Source organism: Lutjanus erythropterus, chromosome 10 (assembly GCF_056507025.1).
Source record: "Lutjanus erythropterus isolate fLutEry1 chromosome 10, fLutEry1.hap2, whole genome shotgun sequence".
NCBI classification, from domain to species: domain Eukaryota; kingdom Metazoa; phylum Chordata; class Actinopteri; order Lutjaniformes; family Lutjanidae; genus Lutjanus; species Lutjanus erythropterus.
Window position 1 is genome coordinate 27406241 of NC_139326.1, and position 21646 is coordinate 27427886.

Sequence of the window (21646 nt, forward strand, 5' to 3'; positions counted from 1 at the left end):
GTGTGTGTGTGTGTGTGCGTGCCATGCCAGCGACCAAGTGATGTATAGGACTGATTGTGGGGATTTTAATGTGCTCAATAATTCACCAAACAAAGAAGAAGAACTAAAAGGCTTGATTCTAATGACCAGTTACAATTTAACATCAGCACGACACATCATCAAGTAGAGACAAATGTGTCACTGTTGACAAGTTGAACGTTTAGTGACTCAAGATAGCTTGGTTTTTGAAAGTGACGTGGGAGAGACCACCCTGCACAGTATTGAACATGGTGAAATTCTGCCATAGCTCCGTTTATTTTGTCTCCTTATTGTCATGTATGCCTTCTGTCCTCATGAAAGGTGGTCCTTGGAAATTTTTTATCACTCATAACTACGAAATGTCTGTTATTACAGGTAACATATTAGGCAATATTCACAGATTGCCCAATACATAACAGTTTGCCTGCTTGTCACTACAGATCCCTCTGTAAATTGGTTTCAAAACATTGCACATGTGTTTTGTGGGGTTTAATTACAAAACCACAGGTTGAGTGTTACATAATGTTGTTAATGTAAAGCTACACAAAGGGGTGTGTATGATGTGAAGGTGTGAGTTGTGATTGGGTAATTTTCAGCCAATTGAGAAATGGTGCCACGGGGGATAATGTTGTGGTGGAGCAGCAGAGTAGGTGACATGGGAATGTTTCTCCCCCCTCACAACCTCGGTCACATGCTGCCTGAAGAATGAAAAGTGAGCAGGAGATGGGCGTCGACAATCCAAAGAGGAGTGTCTGCGCTCGACCAATAGCACAGCAGATGCCACTCCTCCTTGATTCCTTGACAAGGCTTTGCATAACACTTGGCCCGCCATGTGGTCAGAGGATGAAGTTTGCATTTTTTCATGCATTAAAGAAAACAATGAATTAATCTCTGACTACGGTGTGAATCAACAGCTTGTCTGTCCAAATGTCAAGTCAGCCTGGTTTTTTTCCACAGCCAGAGGACGAGAGTGGGACTGTGTTGTCACTTTTCAGGACAGGGATGAGAAAAATATGTCTGCTATTTGTCCGTTTGACAGGATACAGACAGCGACCCTCTGCACTGCTGTTAGCATCTAAATTTTAAAGGGGAATATCACCCTTCTTAAGAACTATTTTTCTTATTTCTGTGTCCCAAGGTCGTTCCCATCCTCCTGCTTTGCATCTTGTAGGTGTCAGCCGTGCGTGATTCAAAGTCGGCGCATAAAGAACATGCCTGACTGGTTTGAACTTGCTAGGTTTGTTTCAGGTGGAAAAACAAGTCAACAAACAGCAAATGAGGAAGGAAAAGAAATTAAACAACATGCCAAGATGTGAAAACAAACCACGATCAACAGACCAGTCCTTGTGATATTGAGACATAAAAGTTGCACACAAAGAATATTGCACTGTCTTTTACGGTCATAAGAAGCTCTTTTACAAAGACATACAAGTTCAAGTTCAAGTTGTTTATTTGTCATTTCCACCTACAGCATACACAGGAACAAAACTTTGTTTCTCACAGGCTAACACAGACGTATAAAAATACAGAAGCATGAAAATATAAAATATAGAAGAGCAAACATAAAATTTAAAACATAACAGACATCTGGCGCACAGGAAAACATGATTACGAACAGGAATAGAACTATGATCTATGAGGCATTTTCCTGCTGCCATTTACAGTGCAGTGTGCTCACCTGTATGCAAAGTGTACATAGTGACCAGCACAGCAGCATGTATAGATAAAACAATGAGCAAGTTATTTGTATATATACAGATGATTTACAAATCTATAGAATATAAGTAGTGTAATGGTTAAATATAGATAAAAATTGTAAACAGGGCAGTAAGAACGATGTAAATATGCAGTATGGCAGTTATTATAGATATAATGACAAAAATTAGGTTCAATGAAGTTTTAGACAAAAAGCAAACCTGTTTTGTAATGGTATAAATTTGAATGGTAGCATGTCTGTTAGTTGAACTCTAAATTGGCCTGTTGTGTGAGAGTTCACCCTGGCTTAAGACACAAAAGGCTGCTTATCTTGTGTATAAAGTAGAGTCCAAGAAGTGCTCATTGTCAGATAAGCACCTCCCAATGTTGTCCGCTAGTGACCCTGAAAATTTAGCGTTTCGCTCTCCAGTTTCTATCTTTTGAGTAAAAAAGGTTGTACGTTCAACAGATACTGACCCTCAACTATTCTAAGCCACACAAGAACCTTCAGTATGTGACATTTTGGAGTGACGACTCAGTGTCTTGTGTATATAAAAATGACAGTTTGTCTGTTTATCTTCTAAATCTGAACACATTGTTACCGTGCACCAACAGACCAAGTCTCATTTGAATGAACAGAAGTTGAGACACACAAGGGACAGTCCTGCAGAGCTGAAATGCTGATTCATACTGCCACCTGCTGATGGACACGTGAAACACCTTTCAGCATCGTGCAATATTGCTTTTCATTATTAATATCGTGCACAATATTATGTTCATTATCAGGTGTAATATTACTTTTCATTACTTTTCAATATCACCACAACCCTAATTTCTAAAATACTGTGCAATGGTTTGCAAATCCTTTTCAACCTATTGAATAAAGTACAAAGACAAGATATTTAATGTTTAAACTGATAAACTTTATTGTTTTTTTGTAAATATACACTCATCCTGAATTTGATACCTACAACACATCCCAAAAAACTTTGGACAGGAGCAGGTTTACCACTGTGTTATATCACCTTTTCTTTTAACATCAGTAAGTGTTTGGGAATTGAACACACTCAGTTTTAAAAGTGAAATTATTTTCCCTTCCTGCTTGATATACGACTTCAGGTGCTCTTCAGGTCTCTGTTGTTGTATTTTGTGCTTCATAATGCACCACACATTTTCAGTGTGAGACAGGTCTGGACAACAGACAGGTCAGTCTAGTACCTGAACTCTTTTACTATGAAGCCACACTGTTGCAGAATGTATCTTGGTGTTGTCGGGGACATCCCTGAAAAAGACAACAGGATGGCAGCGTGTTGCTCCAAAACTTGTATGTACGTTTCAGCATTAATGGGGTCTTCGCAGATGTGACAGTTACCCATGATGCCATGGGCACTCACACACCGCCACAACGTTACAGATGCTGGCTTTTGAAGTACTGTTGGTAACAATCTGGAAGGTCTTTCTCCTCTTTAGCCAAGAGGACATGACATCCATGATTTCCAAAAACCATCTGAAATGTGGACTGACGAGACATACTTTTGCACTTTGCGTCAGTCCGTCTCAGATGAGCTCTAGACGACTCTGTTTTATGTTGACATGGTAGATGGTTTGGCTTTCCATGGTAGAGTCTTAACATTTGTGGATGCAGCAACAAACTGTGTTTACTGACAACACTTTTCAAAAATGTTCCCGAGCCCATGTAGTATCCTTTATACAATCATGAGGGTTTTAAGCGCAGTTTTTAATGCATTGCCACCTGAGGGGTCAAAGGTCACGGACATTCAATGCTTGTTTTCAGCCTTGCCCCTTATATGCACAGGTTCTCTGGATTCTCTAAATTGTTTAATGATATCATAGATTGTAGATGGTGAAATACCTAAATTCCTTGCAGTTTTGTGTTGAGAGATGTTGTTCTTAACTGTTGGGCTCTTTTCCCACACAGTTTTTCACAAAGTAGTGAATGTCACACCATCCTTGCTTGTAAACAACCAAGCCTTTTGAGAATGCCCTTTTTATACCTGATCATGTTCCTACTGGATGTTTCAAACAGTGTTTTTTTTTTTCTTTTTGAGCATTCAGCAACTTGTTGCCCCTCTTCCAACTTTTTTGGAACATTTTGCAAGCATTAAATTCAAAATGAGAGTATATTTCCAAAAAACAAAGTTTATCCATTTCAATATTAAATATTTTGCCTTTGCACTGTATTCAGCTGAAAACAAGTCAACAAGTTCTTGCAAATCACTTGTTTTACACATCCAAACTCTTTTGGAATTGGGGTTGCACTTTAAATGCCAAGATCACTTTTTCTATTTTGTTTACATTTTTACTTAACTGATCTTACTTCTGTTGTTGTTATTAGGCACTGTTTTTGCATTTACTCATGATATAATTTAGATTCTATATTTCACTTTATATTTAATATGCTGTTGTTTCTATTCTGTTACTTTGATTTTGGAGCGGTCTTTGGTACGAGAATTTCCTTCAGGATTAAGTTCTATATTATCCTCTATCACTCAACTGAATTCCATACAGTGTTTAGCTGTATGTCAATATTATGTAGTCCCAGCCATAAATATTTCAGGATAGAAGTCATCAAAGTTGGAAAGTGTTGATCTGCTTTTTTTTATCCCCTACAGATTTTTACACCACATCAAGACACTAAGAAAAAAAAACATTCACATTCGATGGCTGTTCAATTCCAAAAGTGCAAATCCAGACACATTTGGACAATAATAAATGGCTTTTATGTAATGTCATTTTATACGTAAAGAGTTGTTTCCTCAAAAAATATTACAGTATCAAAAATAAAAGTATTTCAACAACCCAAAATAAATTAGAATACTGAAAACAATGAAACACAGTTGCCACACACAAACACATCATCATGGCTCCAACCACTTAACTCAGCAACTCAAACAGAAACAAAACTAAATTCTCACATTTCTAAACATAAGATCGCTGATAGACCAATGGTCTGTTCACAGCATTTTTTTTTTTACCAAAAAAAAAAAGTATAAATCTTGTTTAGAAAAACTAGATCTCTGTAAACACAAGATGTACAGGACATGTTCAACAGAGGAGGAGGGTTAACAGTGCTCTCTTTCAAAGAGTACCTTCTCCTTTCTGGATTTAACTGTCAGACAGCAACAACATAGTTTTAGAGGTCCAGTCAACTTGAAGTGCCCCCACAGTTACGAGTCAGGGTATGAGGTAACAGTTCAGGGTGAGTAAAATGTAGTAAACATGAATCTGACAGTTAACTCCCAACTGTAGTGTTTACGATAAGTGCTGTTTCTTCTCCTTTAAATACAGAAGACGGCTCTGACTGTGGGTCATCATGTCTCTGCTGACAGTCACTGTATCTGATCCCAGAGTCCTCATTATGCCCACGACACTGTCAACAGTGTTAATGCTTCAGAGGAGAACACAACTGCAAATGAAGTATTGGTCCTCTCGACCTGTAGCCCCTCCGTCATCATAATATACTGTTTGAAAATATCTCTCAACGTTTGTCTCGTCTTTTGTCCATTTCTTTTCGAATTCGGGCCTCTAGAGCTGCCCTCATGGCTGAATCCAGGATGTTCTTCTCTGCGACTCGTTGCACCACCTTCTCAGGATCATCCTCCTTTAGAAAAAGAAAGAAACATGAGGAACCAAGATGAAAGCAAGGTAAAATAGATCAATGAGCCAGAAATATCAGTCAAAGGGATGGTGCATTAACCTTGTGCACTAGGAAGGAAGTAATGGAACCAGAATCCGCCTGATAGTCAAGCCAGAAGAGTTCAGTTCCGTGGGTCTCTGTCTCTGTGCTCGACCCGCTCTCATTCCACTCTTCAGCCTCAGCACCGGCCCCCGGCTCAGATCCATCTGGAAAATGAGGGCACATACATGAATATTCTTCAGTGGATTTAGCAGATTTACTGTGGGCCAAGCAATAAAGGGCAGGCAACTTACGTCTGCGTCGAGGATGGTAGACTTGGATATCGGGTCGACGAGGTCGTCTAGGGGTTGTGGTGTGCCTCCGCCGCTGAAGCTCTTTGGCTTGTTTCACCTCCTTATCATAGTCATCTCTTTAGGAAACAAGAAATCAACACTTTGTTATTGCTTTGAATAAGTATGTCAATGATCACTCATTAATCACCACTAAGAATCTAACTGATTCAAGATTAACTAACAGAAAAATAGGGCTGCACACAATGATTATTTTCACTGTAAATTAATCTGTCAATTGTCTTCTCAATTAATCGATTAGTTGTCTGGTCTATAAAATGTCAGAGAGTGCTGAGAAATGTTTAGCAGTGTTTCAGATGACATCCTCAAATGTCTTGTTTTGTCTTTAAAGTAGAGTAAAGAAGCCTGAAAATACTGACATTTAAAGAAAGTGAAATTTTTTTGGGAAGTTTTTTACTTAAAAAATAATAAATAATAATGGCAATTAATTTAATAATCACTTCATAATCCATTACTCATTACAGAGTCGACTGACAATATATTTGTTGTGTACAATTTCTCCATAGCTCACAGGCTTTCTCAAGATTTGGTTTGGTTTGACTTGTTAGTCTGGAAATCTCACCAACTGCAAACCATTCGACACTGTTTTGTTTGTCAGCACCGTTTGTTGAACAAGGACAGGTGGACAAGAGCAGCTGTTTTGAGCCAGAGCCTTGTTATTTTATTATTCTGTTCATTTAAACAGCAACAATTGCTCAAATAAAATTAAAAATTACTAAATGATGTGCATTTTGTTCATATTAGTTAAGTAAAATGCACACAATTTGCCAAACAAACTTGGAAATGTACAATATGCCACAGATGCAGTAAGGAATTTGTTAATTTTTAACAGGTGGATGGCCCCATGGGAGCACCCTCATGATTTTAAGTAACCCACCATATAAGCTGTATAGTTTGGAGAATATTATAGATCTGAGAAGAATCTGACAAATAGGTAGGACTCAAAGGAAAGGCCCATTTACAAATTCTGCCACTTCAGCACCATAGATAACACATTTATGAATACACAGCAGTTAGGCTACTGATATTTCAGAGCCATTCGACTAAACAACCGTATCAACAATTTCCTTACACTCTCTTTAATATGAAGAAGGGGAATGAGGTTTGCAACAAGGGGGATATATTAATGTATTATGGTCTTCGTATATATATATATATATATATATATATATACACACACACACACACACGTTTTGCCAGCAATGTCTGACACAATCAATCACCAGCCAGTAGTTTACAAAAATGCTATATATGATTACAATAATCTACGCTGATTGACCCCATAACGACACTGAAACAAACTTGTAACTTATTTTTGTAGTAACCAGCTAAGCTAACTAGCTAAATCTTGTTTTGTCTCCAGTGATCTAAACCAAGAATAGCTCTTGCCAACAGGCCTGTGCGATTTTTCCTTATATTTTTTACTTTAAGCGTAAAATAATGTATATTAATCACTATCTGCCCAAGCAGCGAAACTTCATTCACTATCAGATTAACTTTTATTAAAATGTGTGACTACAGCTCTAACTAGACGTTGTGAACAGAGTAGCTAGCTAGCATGCTAGCTACCAACGTTAGCCATAGGTAGTTGAGGAAATCACCTAGCAATCTGGTTCCTCCGGATATGGTGCAGGAAGCCGTGGCTCATATCCAAACGGCCGCCTGGTTTGTATTTCAGCTCATGCACTTCGTCATCTCTTATAATATCCATTTCAACAAACAGGTCCAATACGGTGACAGTATTTGTGGGCTAATGATTGCAACAAGTCTCGGTCAGATCCATTGACAACTGACAAAAAGCTACATGCTAGCTAATGGTTAAATTGTTGGCCAACTAAAACACTCCCGGAGTTTACAATGAATAGCTAAAATGCACTTTTAAAAAAAAAAAAAAAAAGACAGCCAATAAAACAAAAACAGACAATAGCACAAAATTACGTTATATAAAATAAAATACCAAGTTATGCTATCACAAAATCGGTAAAGTATCACATTGGTTATGGCATTGAGAAGCTAACTAACGTCAAACTCCGGGTAAGGCTTTGTTGTAGCTAGTCGCGACGTACAACCACCGCGAGTTTCGACGCGCACGGTGCTTGACCCATTCATCTCATCCAAATAAAGTTACACAGTCTTCGTTGTTTTGACATTAAGCTCGTAAGCTATCTGCTGTGATGGTTTCTCTGAAGAGAGAAAGAGAGGAGGTGGACGATGATGACAACGAAGACAGGGGTGAGTTCATATATGCCTCTAACGTCTGTGCTACTTTTGGTTAGCCGATAGCTAGCTGGCTAATGTTAGAAGATTTCAGATGAAAGTGCGTTCGATTTTGGTCGGGGGTCTGTCCAGTCATACACAGGCGGGTCAACAAGTACTATTACTGTGTAGTTTCAACTGGCAAAAACAAATGCACCGTGCTTCCAATTTACTCTGTGTAACCAGTTCATCATACCCTACAACCAAAGCGCTAGTTAGCTTAGTTAGCATGCTTAGCTAGTTTACGTTCAACTAATTGGACAAAATGTAGCTGATCTCTTATTTTGTTCAACTTCATGTTGCAGTGGCAGCCAAAGTAGGCCGAGGACGTGTAGTAGAAGACCGGAGAAGCCGTCACTGTCCTTACCTGGACACTATAAACAGGCAAGATAAAGTCGTATAGCTACTGTTTGTGATAAATGATAGTCAGTTCTGCAGCTGATTCCAGGTTTTCTTTCTGTTTATCCACCAGGAGTGTGCTGGACTTTGACTTTGAGAAGCTCTGCTCCATCTCTCTTTCCCACATCAACGTCTATGCCTGCCTTATCTGTGGGAAATACTTTCAAGGTAGGTGAATTATCTGACATTTGACCAATAATCAAACGTCGTTGTACTTGGACTGATGTACTCACGTCTTCTTGCTTGTAGGTAGAGGTCTGAAGTCCCATGCTTACACTCACAGTGTGCAGTTTACCCATCATGTGTTCCTGAATCTGCACACACTCAAGTTTTACTGTCTGCCAGACAACTATGAGATCATTGACTCTTCATTAGAAGACATCACAGTAAGTGGAAAAAATAATGTCACCGGCTCATGTCATGTCAGTAGAGCTGGACAATATGGCTTATGAATAGTATCTAGTCATTGTCAGGCTATTCTACTATATGTGTCTATATTTTCAAATATTCAAACATATGATGACTTCATAGAATATGATACATTACTGTAGATTAAACTTCCCAACCTCATATAAAGTTGTTACATGTAGCACACCCTTAAACATCTACAGCAGTAAAAGGCAACACACACATTATTGCAGCAGCAGTAGTAATAATCCCGAATCATTATATATAATAGTAAAACACTGATAGGGCCATTTTACCGGACAATGACTTCTTTAAGTAAATTTTGCTGTAATTGTTATGAAGGGATGACTATTGGTTCTTTCAAAAGAGAAGAGATTTTTGATAAATATTTCTCAGTAATGTGGACATAATGACTAAGTGTTGTTGTTAGACAAGGATATAGCTTGAACATCATCTGATCTTGGCCATAGTCAAGTCTTAGAATATTCAGGATTTTTTTCATCTGAGACCACATCATGCACTCATAGCATGAGTTAAATATTGTTTGAAAGCACCATGGGTCATATATTTCTTGTAATTGCATCTTTTTACAACTAATTTTTCTTGTTGTAATTTTAATTTGTGCAGCACTTTTGTCAACTCCATTTTTGTTTTAATGCTATATGAATAAATAAACTTGACAATGGATATATCACATAGTCAGTATTGAGGTGCTGAATCAAAAATACTGTTGTGTACAACCTGTACGTCTGTGTTTGTAATTTGTTGACACTTCCTAATTTTCTCTACAGTATGTGTTGAAGCCAACTTTCACCAAGCAGCACATTGCAGGGTTGGACAAGCAGGGTAAACTGTACCGAGCCTACGATGGTACAACCTACCTGCCAGGCATTGTGGGGCTCAACAACATCAAAGCCAACGACTATGCTAATGTGGTGTTACAGGTATGAATAGCTGGCAATGTAGACCTTAACAGACTTGAGCATAAACTTTTAAATAGAATCTCAACCATTTAATGTTTACCCTTTCTTCCCAGGCTTTTTCCAATGTTCCACCTTTGCGAAACTACTTCCTGGAGGAGGAAAACTACAGGGGCATCCGCAGGCCACCGGGGGACATCATGTTCCTCTTGGTGCAGAGGTTTGGTGAGCTGATGCGCAAACTTTGGAATCCAAGAAACTTCAAGGCCCATGTGTCTCCCCATGAGATGCTGCAGGCTGTGGTGCTGTGCAGCAAGAAGAACTTCCAAATTACCAAGCAAGGTAACGCTTTAGTTGCCAGCAACTATAGTACTATACTATACTACTGTACATACTACAGATATCAAGTAGGCTTTTAACACACACTGCCTTGTGGAGATGAGGTTGTGGTGCTGATTGTTTTCTGTTCTGCAGGAGATGCTGTGGATTTCATGACGTGGTTCTTAAATGCTTTGCATGGTGCTCTTGGAGGCACAAAGAAAAAACCATGTGAGTAGGAGGAGAGTCAAAGGGGTATGATGCTTAATTGTTGAGTCATAATATGCCAATTAATTCTTTAATGTGATATTCAGATGGGCATTTGTCACATTATGGTAAAGCTAAAGAAAAACTTGCATACACTTTTATATCAAATATTATAGAAATTTCCATTTTTTCTGAGGTTGGATTTAGTTAAGAGTTAACATTTTGGGAATATAAAATGTTTAATATGTTTTTGATTGGTAGAAAAATGTAAATGAACCTCTGTTCTCATTTGTCATTGTGCCCTAATAGCAATCATTACAAAAGCATTTCAAGGCTCAATGCGGATCTTCTCCAAGAAACTTCCACACCCAGATTTAGTGAGTTACCACTTGAGTTATGAAATCATTAACATCTAAAATATGAATAATTGTACAAAAGTAGTAGCTCATGTTTATTCAGAAATAATGTTAAAATTGCCTGATCAAAGAGTTTTATAGATATTGATGCATTTAAAAAATCTATCTGCAAGCTGTCTTTCAGATAGACTTACAAAAATATTTTTAAAAAAGCAGATTTTATAGCACATTAGTTAATATATGTCACTGAAGACTTTCTCTGGTTATGGTATTTAGGTTTTTTTTTTTTTTTTTAAATTTCCAGCCACCGGAGGAGAAAGAGGCATTGCTTGTTACAGAGGAGTACCAGGAGCAGATGTCTGAGTCCACCTTCCTGTTTCTGACCCTTGACCTCCCAACAGCTCCACTGTACAAGGATGAGAAGGAACAGCTTATAATCCCGCAGGTCCCGCTCTTCAACATCCTGGGCAAGTTCAATGGCAGCACAGAGAAGGTACCCGATCATTCACATCTTCTTGTCTTTGATAAAATGGGCAAAATAATAGAAAATTGGGGAAAGTTACTTATAATAATTGCATTTTCACATAGTCGCACTTAAAACAAAATGCGTTATTACTATACCAATGTATTGCCATATTTTTTAAAATTGAGAAAATATCTGTGCACATTTTCTTGTCTCATTTACACTCAGGAATACAAAACCTACAAAGAGAATTTTCTCAAAAGGTTCCAGCTGACCAAACTGCCTCCGTACCTCGTCTTTTGCATCAAAAGATTCACCAAGAACAACTTCTTTGTGGAAAAGAACCCCACGATTGTCAACTTCCCTATCACGTAAGGGTTGTCCATGCACTGTAGCCTGGATCAACGTGCCTGATAGAACCATGAAATGCATGTCGATAATAGTAATGAATCATTATTATTGTATCATGTAACTCTCATGAGAAGTGATGTCACTGTGTTTTTTGTCCTTAGTTTAAATATGCCCTTGTTCATGTTGTCTCAACAGGAACGTAGACCTCCGTGAGTACTTGACAGAAGAAGCTCAAGCTACAGAGAAGAACACAACTTATGACCTTGTCGCTAATGTAGTGCATGATGGGAAACCTACAGAGGGAGCATACAGAATACATGTTCTACATCATGTAAGCTGCATCCAGATATTTCTGAATTTTTCCTGATTTCTGGCGACATTACTACAAATAACCTGAACAAATTAACTACGGTATGTTTTGACAAACACAATGTTATTATTGGTTCAAATGAGTCATAATCTGTCTTTGTGTTTCATCAGGGAACTGGGAAGTGGTATGAGATGCAGGACCTGCAGGTGACGGACATTCTTCCTCAGATGATCACACTGTCAGAGGCCTACATCCAGGCGAGTCCTCCCACTCATCCTGTGAATGTTGGAACATGTAAATGTTGCAGAACCTTGGCTCCATGCTCTTCTTGTGCAACATAGATGACATAAAAAATTCATCACTTTTCATCTGATGGCATTCACAGCATGCTCGAATGAGATTTTCATACGGAAATCTACATTATAACAGGCAGTTGCAGGTTCTTATTATGACACAGATTACTGAGGGCAGCCTCTCTCAAATAGAGGTACAAGTGCCCATAGGAGATTTCTTAAAGGTATAGTTCACCCAAAAATGAAAATTCAGTCATTATCTACTCACCATAGTTTTTAGTCCAGAAAACACTGCTGGAGTTTCACAGGAAAACAGTGAAATTGACTGCATTTTCATTTTTGGGTGAACTATACCTTTAAGTACTGCAGGGGTCCATGAGATTTTTAAAAAATGTTCATTTAAAAAGTATCAGCCATGCATAATTCCTAAAACAATGATACTATAATAAGTTGAATAAAACATGTAAATTTAGTTTAATTAAACCATATTTTATGTTCAGTATTTCTATATTCAATGCAGTCATTAAGTGCTGAAAAACTGCCAACTGTCATAAGACTTCACAGAAGAAGAAGGCAATGAATGCGCCTTCACTGTGGGTGGGAAGCCTGTTTTGGTATCAGGGTTGAAACATAGCAGCCAAAAACAGGAAAAAAGTGAAAAATGGAGCAAACACAGACTCAACAAAATACTGTCAGTATCAGGGATTTTCTTTTACAAATTGACACTAATGCTGCAGCGCTGTATTCTACATCTTCATATAGGATTTATGCTGGTTGGGGGTACTTTTAATTTTCACAACATTAAGGTTTCTTTTTAATCATAAGTACAAAAAAGTTTTTTGTAAAGCTATTTCTAAAAACAGCAATATAAAAAGTTTTTTCTTAGTGTCATGCAGAACCACGTCGTGCCTCCCTGAAGTGCTGCTTATGAGAATTTAATTAAATTGGAGTTTCAGTGGTGATTTTTAGTGATTTCAGGTGCTCTGCTCCCTAAAACTTAAACTTGAACTAAAACTTAGTGCCAGATCAAATCCCTTCTAGGTTCTTGGTTAAAAATGGTCAAAGTTAATGACACAGAATTAGTAGGTCTAAATTATTAAAGTATTAAGTGACTGTCAGCAGCTTTTCAAAAACCTGTATCAGCTGAATCTTATTGCATATCAGATTGCCTAACAATGAGTTGTGATGTTGCAATGTTTTAGATTTGCACAGTGCTCATTTTGTGAATCCTTTCCTTTTTCTCTCCTAGATCTGGAAGAGGCAAGAGAGTGGCGATGACACAAACAACCACACAGGGGTGTAAGTGAGGCAGGATTTTCCTCAGTGTGAATGGCCAGAAGTGTTGCCACCATTTCGAACATGAACTGTGTATTTAAGTGATTTAAAATAACAGAATATAGAGTGAGAGTGGCAAGAGAACATCAGAACTTTTTCTTTATAGCCACAAAAAATAAATGTAATTTTTTTTCACTGTTTTACCTTTTTACTATGTGGAAGTTTCTAAATAAACAAGCTCCAGGATACATGTCTCTGTCTGGATGTTGAATTTTGATGACAAGCCTTTGAATTTAATTTAGTTTCAGGAGTTTGTCATGTACATTGGCTTATTTGTATCAGGGATCATGGAACATCAACAAGGTAACAGAAGAAGCATCTCTGCAGCTTTATTGAGAAACCAGTTGTCCAAATAGTCTTTAATACACACTGAGAGCTGATCTTAATGTAATCATGGACGGTTTTTGCCATTTTTCACACTCATTATAACTTACATACACCGATATACTGAATAACACTTCACATAACTGTTAACCACTACAGAAACTGTTATTTCAGACTGAATCCCAGCCTCAGTCTTGTGACACTTCAGGCAAATTGGACTATTTATGATGGATATTTATGGCTGATTGACTGAAAGACCCTATGAGATGGCTAATTTCCCCCAAAAAGAAAAAGAAAGTTGATCAGTGCATTACATTTATAAAACTGTAAGAGAAGATCAGTGCAATAATACATTCGTAAAAAAAAAAAAAAGTAGTTCTTTGTGTGCAGATATTTGCAGAGCTGCTGGCAGTTTGGTTCACTCCTTCCACATGTATTTCTCACAGAAGGCCAGGTTCTGAAAATAAAAACACAGAAAAGGGATGTGAAACATGTTGAAATTATTTTCAACATAACTGCATTTTGTTGTTTTAATACTTGTATTCTGTGCAATGACAAAGTTGAATCTCTAGTAATGTAAAGCAGGTTAAAAGCAGTAAACAAATGGCCTAGAATCTGCAAAGATAAGCTGGAAATTATGGAGGCCTATTTCTGCCAATTTGATTGATAAAAAAAAGCAGATCTTGTAAGTCATAAGAAACTTTCTTAAAATAATTATTTAACTGAAGGCAATGACTTAGTATGTCAACATAATGAGAAGATTTCTCAAAATAATGAGTTGGTATCTCAAAATAAACTAGAAAAACTGTCTTGACAAAGTTTTGTATCTTGCAAAACCAAGTCACTTTTTTGAGCTACTAAGTCATTATTTTGAGAAAGTTTTTCATTATTATGACTGGACAGGAAAACAGGATGTTTTCCATCACATTGGCAGAAATAGGCTTCCACAGGACTCAGTGGACTCAAAATAAGAGGAAGAACAGCTCTTAAAGTGGGCAGGAGTTTATCGATTCCTGTAAATGAGTAAAGCCGGGATCAGATTGTGAGATATCCTTCTCAGGATGTGATAATTTGTGTGGCCATTACTGCCAATAGCTAAAGATGGTTTATTGAAAAATGTTGTGTTATACTTCACTTACGCCACACTTCTGAGCAGTTTGAATGTCTTTGCACCAGTAGCTCGGTCCCCATGTACAACGATTCTTCCCCAGCGGCTCCAACTTCTGTGAGGCCACACACAGATCAGCTCTCTGCAAGACAAATGGGACAGATCGCTTTTATTCAACTGGCTACACTGTTCATGATCAGTGCTGCGTGGACAATGACACATCATACTGATTGTAAAGTGTGTCAGTAGATCAACTGAGGTTTGAATGGCATAAGAGATTCATGTCAGTCAGTGTGCCAATTTCAGCTCTGGCTCGTTGATTAATACCACTGATACACAGTGGTAGACAAAGTACTCAACCTCAGTCAAAGTACAGATACTCCTGGTCAAATATTACTCAACTACAAGTGAAAGTTGCTCAGTCAAAATTTGACTTTAGTTAAAGTACTAGAGTACCTGTTTTTCAAAATAATTAAGTATTCAAAAGTACATTTTCTTAAAAAACACTTTAAGTATTCAAAAGTACAAATTACATTTTCTAATATCAATACATTGCTGTGTTATTTTCACGATGCATTTACAGAAGCTTGTAACTCTCTGAAACCATCTAATGGTGCACGGACCTGCTTGTAGAACCACTCTGCTACACAAAACAAAAAGGACAGCTATTGTCTACATTAATTATGTGGTATTTTTCACCTGATAAAAACAATCCACTATTAAAAGCCTACCTGGAATTATTTCTTTTTCTAATCACAATAACATCTTGAGATTTAATTTTGTCTTTCTCCTGTTTTGTTTGAATGAAAGAGGAACAGCTTGCTTGTTCTTGTTACAGAGAGCACCTGGATGACGTATTTCTGCTTTTACATCAGTCCCAGTTGAGAGGAGCTACTGTGATTGGTTTTACTTCTGTGAGGAACACTGTGTGTGACCAATTATGTTTTAGAAAAGAAAAAACAGCAACAGCTGACTTCAAAGCTGTGCTTAGTCGAAAAGTACCAAGTAACAACAACCTTCATAGAAATGTAGTGGAGTGAAAAGTCCAATATTTGTCTTTAAAATGTAGTGGAGTGAAAGTCCAAGTTTCCAAGAAAACAAATACTCAAGTAAAGTACAGATACTCAAAAAATGTACTTAAGTACAGTACTCAAGTAAATGCACTAGTTACTGTCCACCACTGCTGACACACATAGAAATGGAAAACATGAGAGCTCCCCAAAAGTGAAGCCATATTGTCTCAATCGCCCCCTGGTGGCTGGCTGCAGGATAGGTCATAAATCCTGCCGCCCCAGTGTTAATAGATGTGACAGGAGCCAAACTAAAACATCAAATTACAAGTCAAATATATTTGACCCAAATTTACCTGTCATTTTATGTAGTTGTTATCACACTGATGATGGTTGAAGTGTTTATTTTCCTGTTCAGTTTGGGTTGTAATAATTATTTGATGTAATAAAAGGGGTTTTCATGCCATGATTAACAGCTGAGCTCTGCTCGTGATTGAGTCGTTCAGATGTGTGGGCGGGAACTCTTAAGCGTGGCTCCAGTGCTGCTCACTAATACACACACTCTGGCTCCAAATGATGTAACCAGAGCAAGACAGCAGTGAATGTACCCAAGATAGTTTGGCTTCAGTTTTATACAGTGGAAGGAAGTGGAACCGTGGCATCAATCATTTATACCAGTGGCTTTTTTTTGGCATACCCCCATTCAGGAATTGAAAAACGTTCCATTTTTTTTTCAACAATTGGGGAAGCAACTATTGAAAAAGGATCCAAGTTCAATTTTAGTGAAATAATGGTCAGCATGATAGCATCAGTAAATTCTTCTTTGTTTATTTCACCTCCATAAATCATTCAACTCATTTTCACTCCATATTTTCCCCTGGTCATCCACACCACCCCTAAAGCGGCTCTATGCCCCACTGTCTTTTCTATTTTTTATGCATTTGAACTGGCAAAGGCCGGGGAATTTTTATTGGCCACCAGTCAAATTAGAGCAGAAAAGTAGTGGCGGCATGACACAGGAGCAAAATACTCGGATGGATTGCTCTCAGTCATGAGATACGTAATTGTACACATGCATGTGAGTGTTTTTAAAAGAGCTTTTTCTTACTTCACAAGCATGTGGACCCTCCATCTGGTTTCCCAAAACCTTCAGCAGACGAGAGCCATAGATTCTGGTGAAAGCCTCACACTGAAAAGAGCATCAGAGTTACTGACAGTTTTTTGATTTTGTACATTTTCTTTTGTATTCTAAAATGATTTGTGAAGGATTTCGTTAGTTGGGAGCAGTGAGCGATCTGAGCTGGGGGTCAGACCTTGGGGACAGCATTGGGGTGATGGACACACACAGACTGGAGGAAAGAGGAGGTCTGAGGTTCAGTGGAGTTGGGACCCAGGTGGAGTCGGCTCAGCACAGCCAGCGTACGGCACGACTCGCAATCCGAGGGGAGGAACATCTCTGGGTAGAGTGTTAACATGGTGGTGGCAGTGTGAGGTTCAGCTCAAACCAATAAGCAAATTATACCCAAATGTATTCACTATAAAAATGTGACTGACCTGGAACAGTCTGCTCCTTGAACCAGCAGAGGTGCAGAAGAGCACATATTGTGTGAGGAGCAGCGGAGGATAAGAGGAATTCGACTATCTCGGTGCCGTATTTGGCAATGAAATCATCGCATTCATCTTTATAGCTCTTTGGGATGAGATCGCAGACCTCTCCCATGAGCTTCATCAACGCTTCCTGCAGGGAAACAAAGAGAAGATAGTGAAGTGTGCATGATGGCACTGTTCAGACCTGGTATTAACATGCGTCTTGGGCGATCTGATCAGAAGTGTACAGCTCTAAGTACAGGTGACAGTGCACCCAGGATGCATTTGAGATCTGATCACTCAGGCCACATTCAGAGACGGCCTGGACTGCATGTTACAGCATGTTTCAACATGTTTAAGCAGTGTGAACGCAGTGTGTCCTGGGTCACATCGAAGGTCCGCTACTCAGCTGACATCCTGTGAGTACATCATTTTGTTCACTGTAATGCAAATCATGTGTTTGGGCTTTCTTACTTTCAGTGGATGTTTGTGAAAACACTAGTAACAATATTGCAGTGAAAAATTGTGCTCTTTGAGAGTTATTGAGTGAGGAGAAACTTTATAAATTTTGTGAAACTATGTCTTATTTATTTCGGCCTTCTTGCAAATTTGGCAAATATTAAGTACTTTCTCTCTTTGTGGAAAAAACAATGGGCCTCATGCATGAATGTTTTCTAACTTTTCTCTTATATTTGTTCTTAAACATAGCAGTAAGAAGAAAATACAAAAATCCTATGTGGATTCATGAAACGTATGCTGACAGCCAAATCTGTTGTTGCCCATCTGAGTGTGTTGATGAATTACGTTTGATCTTAAATTGGATGCGCGTGCCAGGAAATTTGCAATTAGCACATGGAAACACAGCAATAAATCCTTGTAAGGCCAGCAGAATGAAGCATTGTGTGCGAACCACAAAGCAATGAGCCACTGACATTTGACAGGTGACGTTAAACTCAGAACAAAGAAGAAAAGAAAAAGAAATTACACTGAAGGACCACAAAAAGAAAAAAGAAACTTTTAGCAGACATGGAGGAACACATTGGAGCCTCATTGGAGTAAGTCTGAGAGATTTCTCTGTCACAGAGGTGCAGCCAGGTTGTGTTTACTTCTGTTGGGCAGCGGATTAAAATTAACAATGCAAATGCAATGCAATTCTTTCAAATGTGTTTATTTGCATATAGAGCGGCTAGGTGAAATGTCTATGGCAAATTCTTAATCATTGTGCCTTCTTGTAAATTCTGCATTAAATGCAATTCATTAAGTTGTTTCTTTTCTTGGAGAAAACATTGTGTTATTGTGAAAAGCAGACTGGGTACACTTTGACTTTCTATGACTCTGTCAATAATGCCTTTCTTCATCAGCTGTGATGTGAAAACACCAGATTTCCACAGTCATAAGATGTAAAAGCAGGCATCTTGTGTTTATTTCAATTCTAAATTCCCAGCGGTGCTGTGTGGCCTGATATAAAAGTTTAGTGTGGCGTTGAACTAAAAAAAAGAATTGAATAGTCACATATCTTTACCGAATGGCCAAATGGAAATGAATGGACATTTTTAATAGACAAAATAGCCCATGTGTGTATTTGAATACAGAGCAGGAAGTGAAATCTGATCACATGCGCTCACCTAAGACGCATCTAGAGATGCAGTGAAATACCAGGTGTGAACTGACGTACTCAGAGCTGTCCGCTTATGTTCAGATCACCCAGGTCACATGTTAACACCAGGTCTGAACAGGCTCGATGTGATTTATGGTGAAGGATATGTGCCTGTAGTAACACAAAATAATATAAAAAAGTGTCACCTCAGTCTTATTTGTAGGCAACAGGTTCTCCAGTTTCTTGATGATCAGCAGACACAGCGTGCAGGCTGGGTTGAACAGCTCCTGGAGGGAGGATCAGCTCATCATTTATAGTACAGTATGAAAATGAAACTTTCATTTTAACAATCACTTCTGCTTTCTCATACTAACAGGGGCGTTGTTTGCAGTGCTGACTGTAGAGCTGGACATGTCTTCTTCATTGGTGACATGGTGTGGAAGTTTCAGCGGTTTCTCTTCCTTGTGGGCAGCACAAAGTCCAAAAACCATACAGGTTTCTGCTGGTTTCTACATAAAATATATTATCTTGCATTAAAGGTGAACATTGAAGGCCAAAGTGTTTCATTAAAGAAGGCTAATTAGATGCTAAACTCACCAGGTGACCAGGTGTTTGCTGCAGAACCTTTGGCAGATACGTCTTCACCTGTGAATCACACTCTGATGCCTGTTCTTTAGGGAGGCGTTTGCACAGAGCGTGCAAGGTTTCATACACAGTCTCCTGCAAAGAACAGTGGTTAGTGTGTTGTTCATGTTGTACTGTACTGAGTACAGTGTGTAAGGTAGTTTCAATGGACCCTAGTGCACACTAGTTCCCAGTCCCCGTTGTTTTCTCTTTTGTCTTTTCTTACTGCTGCTTTTATGTTCGTCAGACATTACTGCTCGCCTGGTTTGCAGATGTGCTCAGCTTGTCAGATTTTGTGCTTATACTAGCTACTGCGTATTATATCGTATCGTGATCAAAGACTTTACAATGAACACGATCAACATATATATTACCCAGAAATCATCACTGCATATCTGCATATAACAAAAGAAAATGAGAAATTATTCATTTATTTATTCATATTTATTCATTGTCTTATGTGATAAAGTACAGCTTGTAACATTCTTAGTGTACTATAAAATAAATTGCGACCTATTTTGTCATAGATTGTTTCTGACTATTTTACAAAAAAACAAACAAACAAACATTACAACTCTGACTGAGATGGGTTTGCCTTTTCAAGAGCATATATAGCAAATGGCACCATTTTTAATTTAATAGGAGTTCTGTAACCATAGCTGGAGGTGGCAATCTAAATCATTAGCAAGGGCCCATTCCATTCTTCAGGGGTTATTTTCCTACACAATTTATCAATAGAAACTGAGCACAAGCGAAATAGATTGACAAACGTTTCAGCGTCCTGACGCCACACACCCAGCACATGAGGTCAATAGAGTAAAGTGGAGTGAAAATTAAAAAAAAGTGTCACCAACATCCTCACCTTAGTATCTCGGCTGGAAATCATGTTGGCAGACAGCTGAACGATCTGGCTGCATTCAGAACACATGTCCAGAGTCTAATAAGGAGAAAACAGTGAGATAATAAGCCTGAACAAGCCTCAACACAGTTTGTAATTCTTTTAATATGCAGATTTGAAAGCTCACTGTGTGCATACTATAAGAGTTAATGTAAGGAAATGTGTTGCAGAAAACATTACCTCTAATTAATAAATGTATAGGTCTTACCCAGCAAAATCTTTCCGTAAGAGATACAAGCAGAACATTGAGTCTGACTAGACATTTGAAGGAGGAGCACTGCTGCTTTACTATTTTATACTTTCTAATATTTTAACCACACATACATGTGCAAAAAGAGGATGTGACTGAGATCAACATTTTTGTGTTGCAGTTTGGTGAGTATAAGTGTAGTTGGTATGTGAGTGTGTCGTTTTATAACGCATAACAGTGATAATATATTAAATTAAGTCAGGCTTACCAGAGGTTTGTGTTTAATGAGTGACAACGGGTCTATGATGAACCTGGCGTGTCCTTAAATGCCCCACACGGACAGAGAGATGATTCAGGCAGTGATTGGAGGAGAAATGGAAAAAGAAAGACAAAGAGAAAAACATATTAAGCATTTCAGCATCAGTCACATTACAGCTGCACCCTTTTTTGCACTGATTTTAAATTCTCATAGGCCTAAATCCCACCATGAAAATATGATCTTTGACAGCGGAGTTAATGGCGACCAGTCAGGTGACAGTGATGAAGTAAAAACTCTCCGTCTTACCACAGGGCCACAGAGACACCGCGACGACCAGCAGGATGACAGGAGAGGCTGACATGATGTGAGGAAGCGCAAAACGATATGAAGCGCAAATCATTTCTGTCTACAATAACATCAGCGCTGTTGCCTGGGTCGCATCGGAAATACAGCGTGATCGTCGCAGCCAATCAGAACGGCAGCTGCAGTGCGCATGCGCGGTGAAGCGACCTTTATCCGTCAGTGCTTTAAGAGTGTGGAGTCATAGGTGTGCCATAAAAAAAAGGGACAAATCTGTGACAGAAAATAAATGTGAAAATATAAAGACAAATAACAAAATATGAAATAATAATTATAATTTCTTTTTTTCAGTTTATTTCTTTATATGGTTTTAAACATATAGATTTATTTATTGCATTTAATTTGTATATTA

At 38.3% G+C, this 21646-nt stretch overlaps 3 protein-coding genes across 3 annotated transcripts; 1 reads left to right on the top strand and 2 right to left on the bottom strand.

Annotated features, from left to right (window-relative positions):
- Nucleotides 1-4395: 4395 nt before the first annotated feature.
- Nucleotides 4396-7606, bottom strand: c10h2orf68 (chromosome 10 C2orf68 homolog). The gene is made up of 4 exons (XM_084728869.1): nt 7323-7606; nt 5665-5780; nt 5432-5577; nt 4396-5335 (listed from the first exon to the last, which is right to left on the bottom strand). The coding sequence occupies exons 1-4, from the start codon at nt 7430-7432 to the stop codon at nt 5213-5215; spliced, it is 495 nt and encodes a 164-aa protein (XP_084584995.1). The 5' UTR covers nt 7433-7606; the 3' UTR covers nt 4396-5212.
- Nucleotides 7607-7623: 17 nt separating this feature from the next.
- On the top strand, nt 7624-13525 carry usp39 (ubiquitin specific peptidase 39). The gene is made up of 13 exons (XM_084728871.1): nt 7624-7953; nt 8283-8361; nt 8450-8544; nt 8626-8762; nt 9576-9728; nt 9821-10046; nt 10179-10253; nt 10539-10606; nt 10890-11078; nt 11277-11419; nt 11595-11730; nt 11880-11966; nt 13252-13525. Exons 1-13 carry the CDS (start codon nt 7896-7898, stop codon nt 13303-13305), a joined length of 1500 nt encoding a protein of 499 aa, XP_084584997.1. The 5' UTR covers nt 7624-7895; the 3' UTR covers nt 13306-13525.
- Nucleotides 13526-13641: 116 nt separating this feature from the next.
- On the bottom strand, nt 13642-21411 carry sftpbb (surfactant protein Bb). The gene is made up of 11 exons (XM_084728868.1): nt 21241-21411; nt 20944-20996; nt 20450-20524; nt 19561-19683; nt 19338-19472; nt 19170-19250; nt 17334-17517; nt 17093-17235; nt 16888-16968; nt 14801-14911; nt 13642-14118 (listed from the first exon to the last, which is right to left on the bottom strand). Exons 1-11 carry the CDS (start codon nt 21332-21334, stop codon nt 14080-14082), a joined length of 1119 nt encoding a protein of 372 aa, XP_084584994.1. The 5' UTR covers nt 21335-21411; the 3' UTR covers nt 13642-14079.
- Nucleotides 21412-21646: the final 235 nt, after the last annotated feature.

Excerpts from the sequence above, each read along its gene's own strand:
- usp39 (XM_084728871.1), top strand. The coding sequence starts at position 7,896 with ATGGTTTCTCTGAAGAGAGAAAGAGAGGAGGTGGACGATGATGACAAC. Across the intron at positions 7,954-8,282 it reads TGATGACAACGAAGACAGGG|TGGCAGCCAAAGTAGGCCGA; the intron begins GTGAGTTCATAT and ends TTCATGTTGCAG. Across the intron at positions 11,967-13,251 it reads TGTCAGAGGCCTACATCCAG|ATCTGGAAGAGGCAAGAGAG; the intron begins GCGAGTCCTCCC and ends TTTCTCTCCTAG.
- c10h2orf68 (XM_084728869.1), bottom strand. The coding sequence starts at position 7,432 with ATGGATATTATAAGAGATGACGAAGTGCATGAGCTGAAATACAAACCA. Across the intron at positions 5,781-7,322 it reads CGGAGGAACCAGATTGCTAG|AGATGACTATGATAAGGAGG; the intron begins GTGATTTCCTCA and ends TGTTTCCTAAAG. Across the intron at positions 5,336-5,431 it reads CTTCCTTCCTAGTGCACAAG|GAGGATGATCCTGAGAAGGT; the intron begins GTTAATGCACCA and ends CTTTTTCTAAAG.
- sftpbb (XM_084728868.1), bottom strand. The coding sequence starts at position 21,334 with ATGATTTGCGCTTCATATCGTTTTGCGCTTCCTCACATCATGTCAGCC. Across the intron at positions 17,518-19,169 it reads TGCCTACAAATAAGACTGAG|GAAGCGTTGATGAAGCTCAT; the intron begins GTGACACTTTTT and ends GTTTCCCTGCAG. Across the intron at positions 16,969-17,092 it reads ACCCCAATGCTGTCCCCAAG|TGTGAGGCTTTCACCAGAAT; the intron begins GTCTGACCCCCA and ends TGCTCTTTTCAG.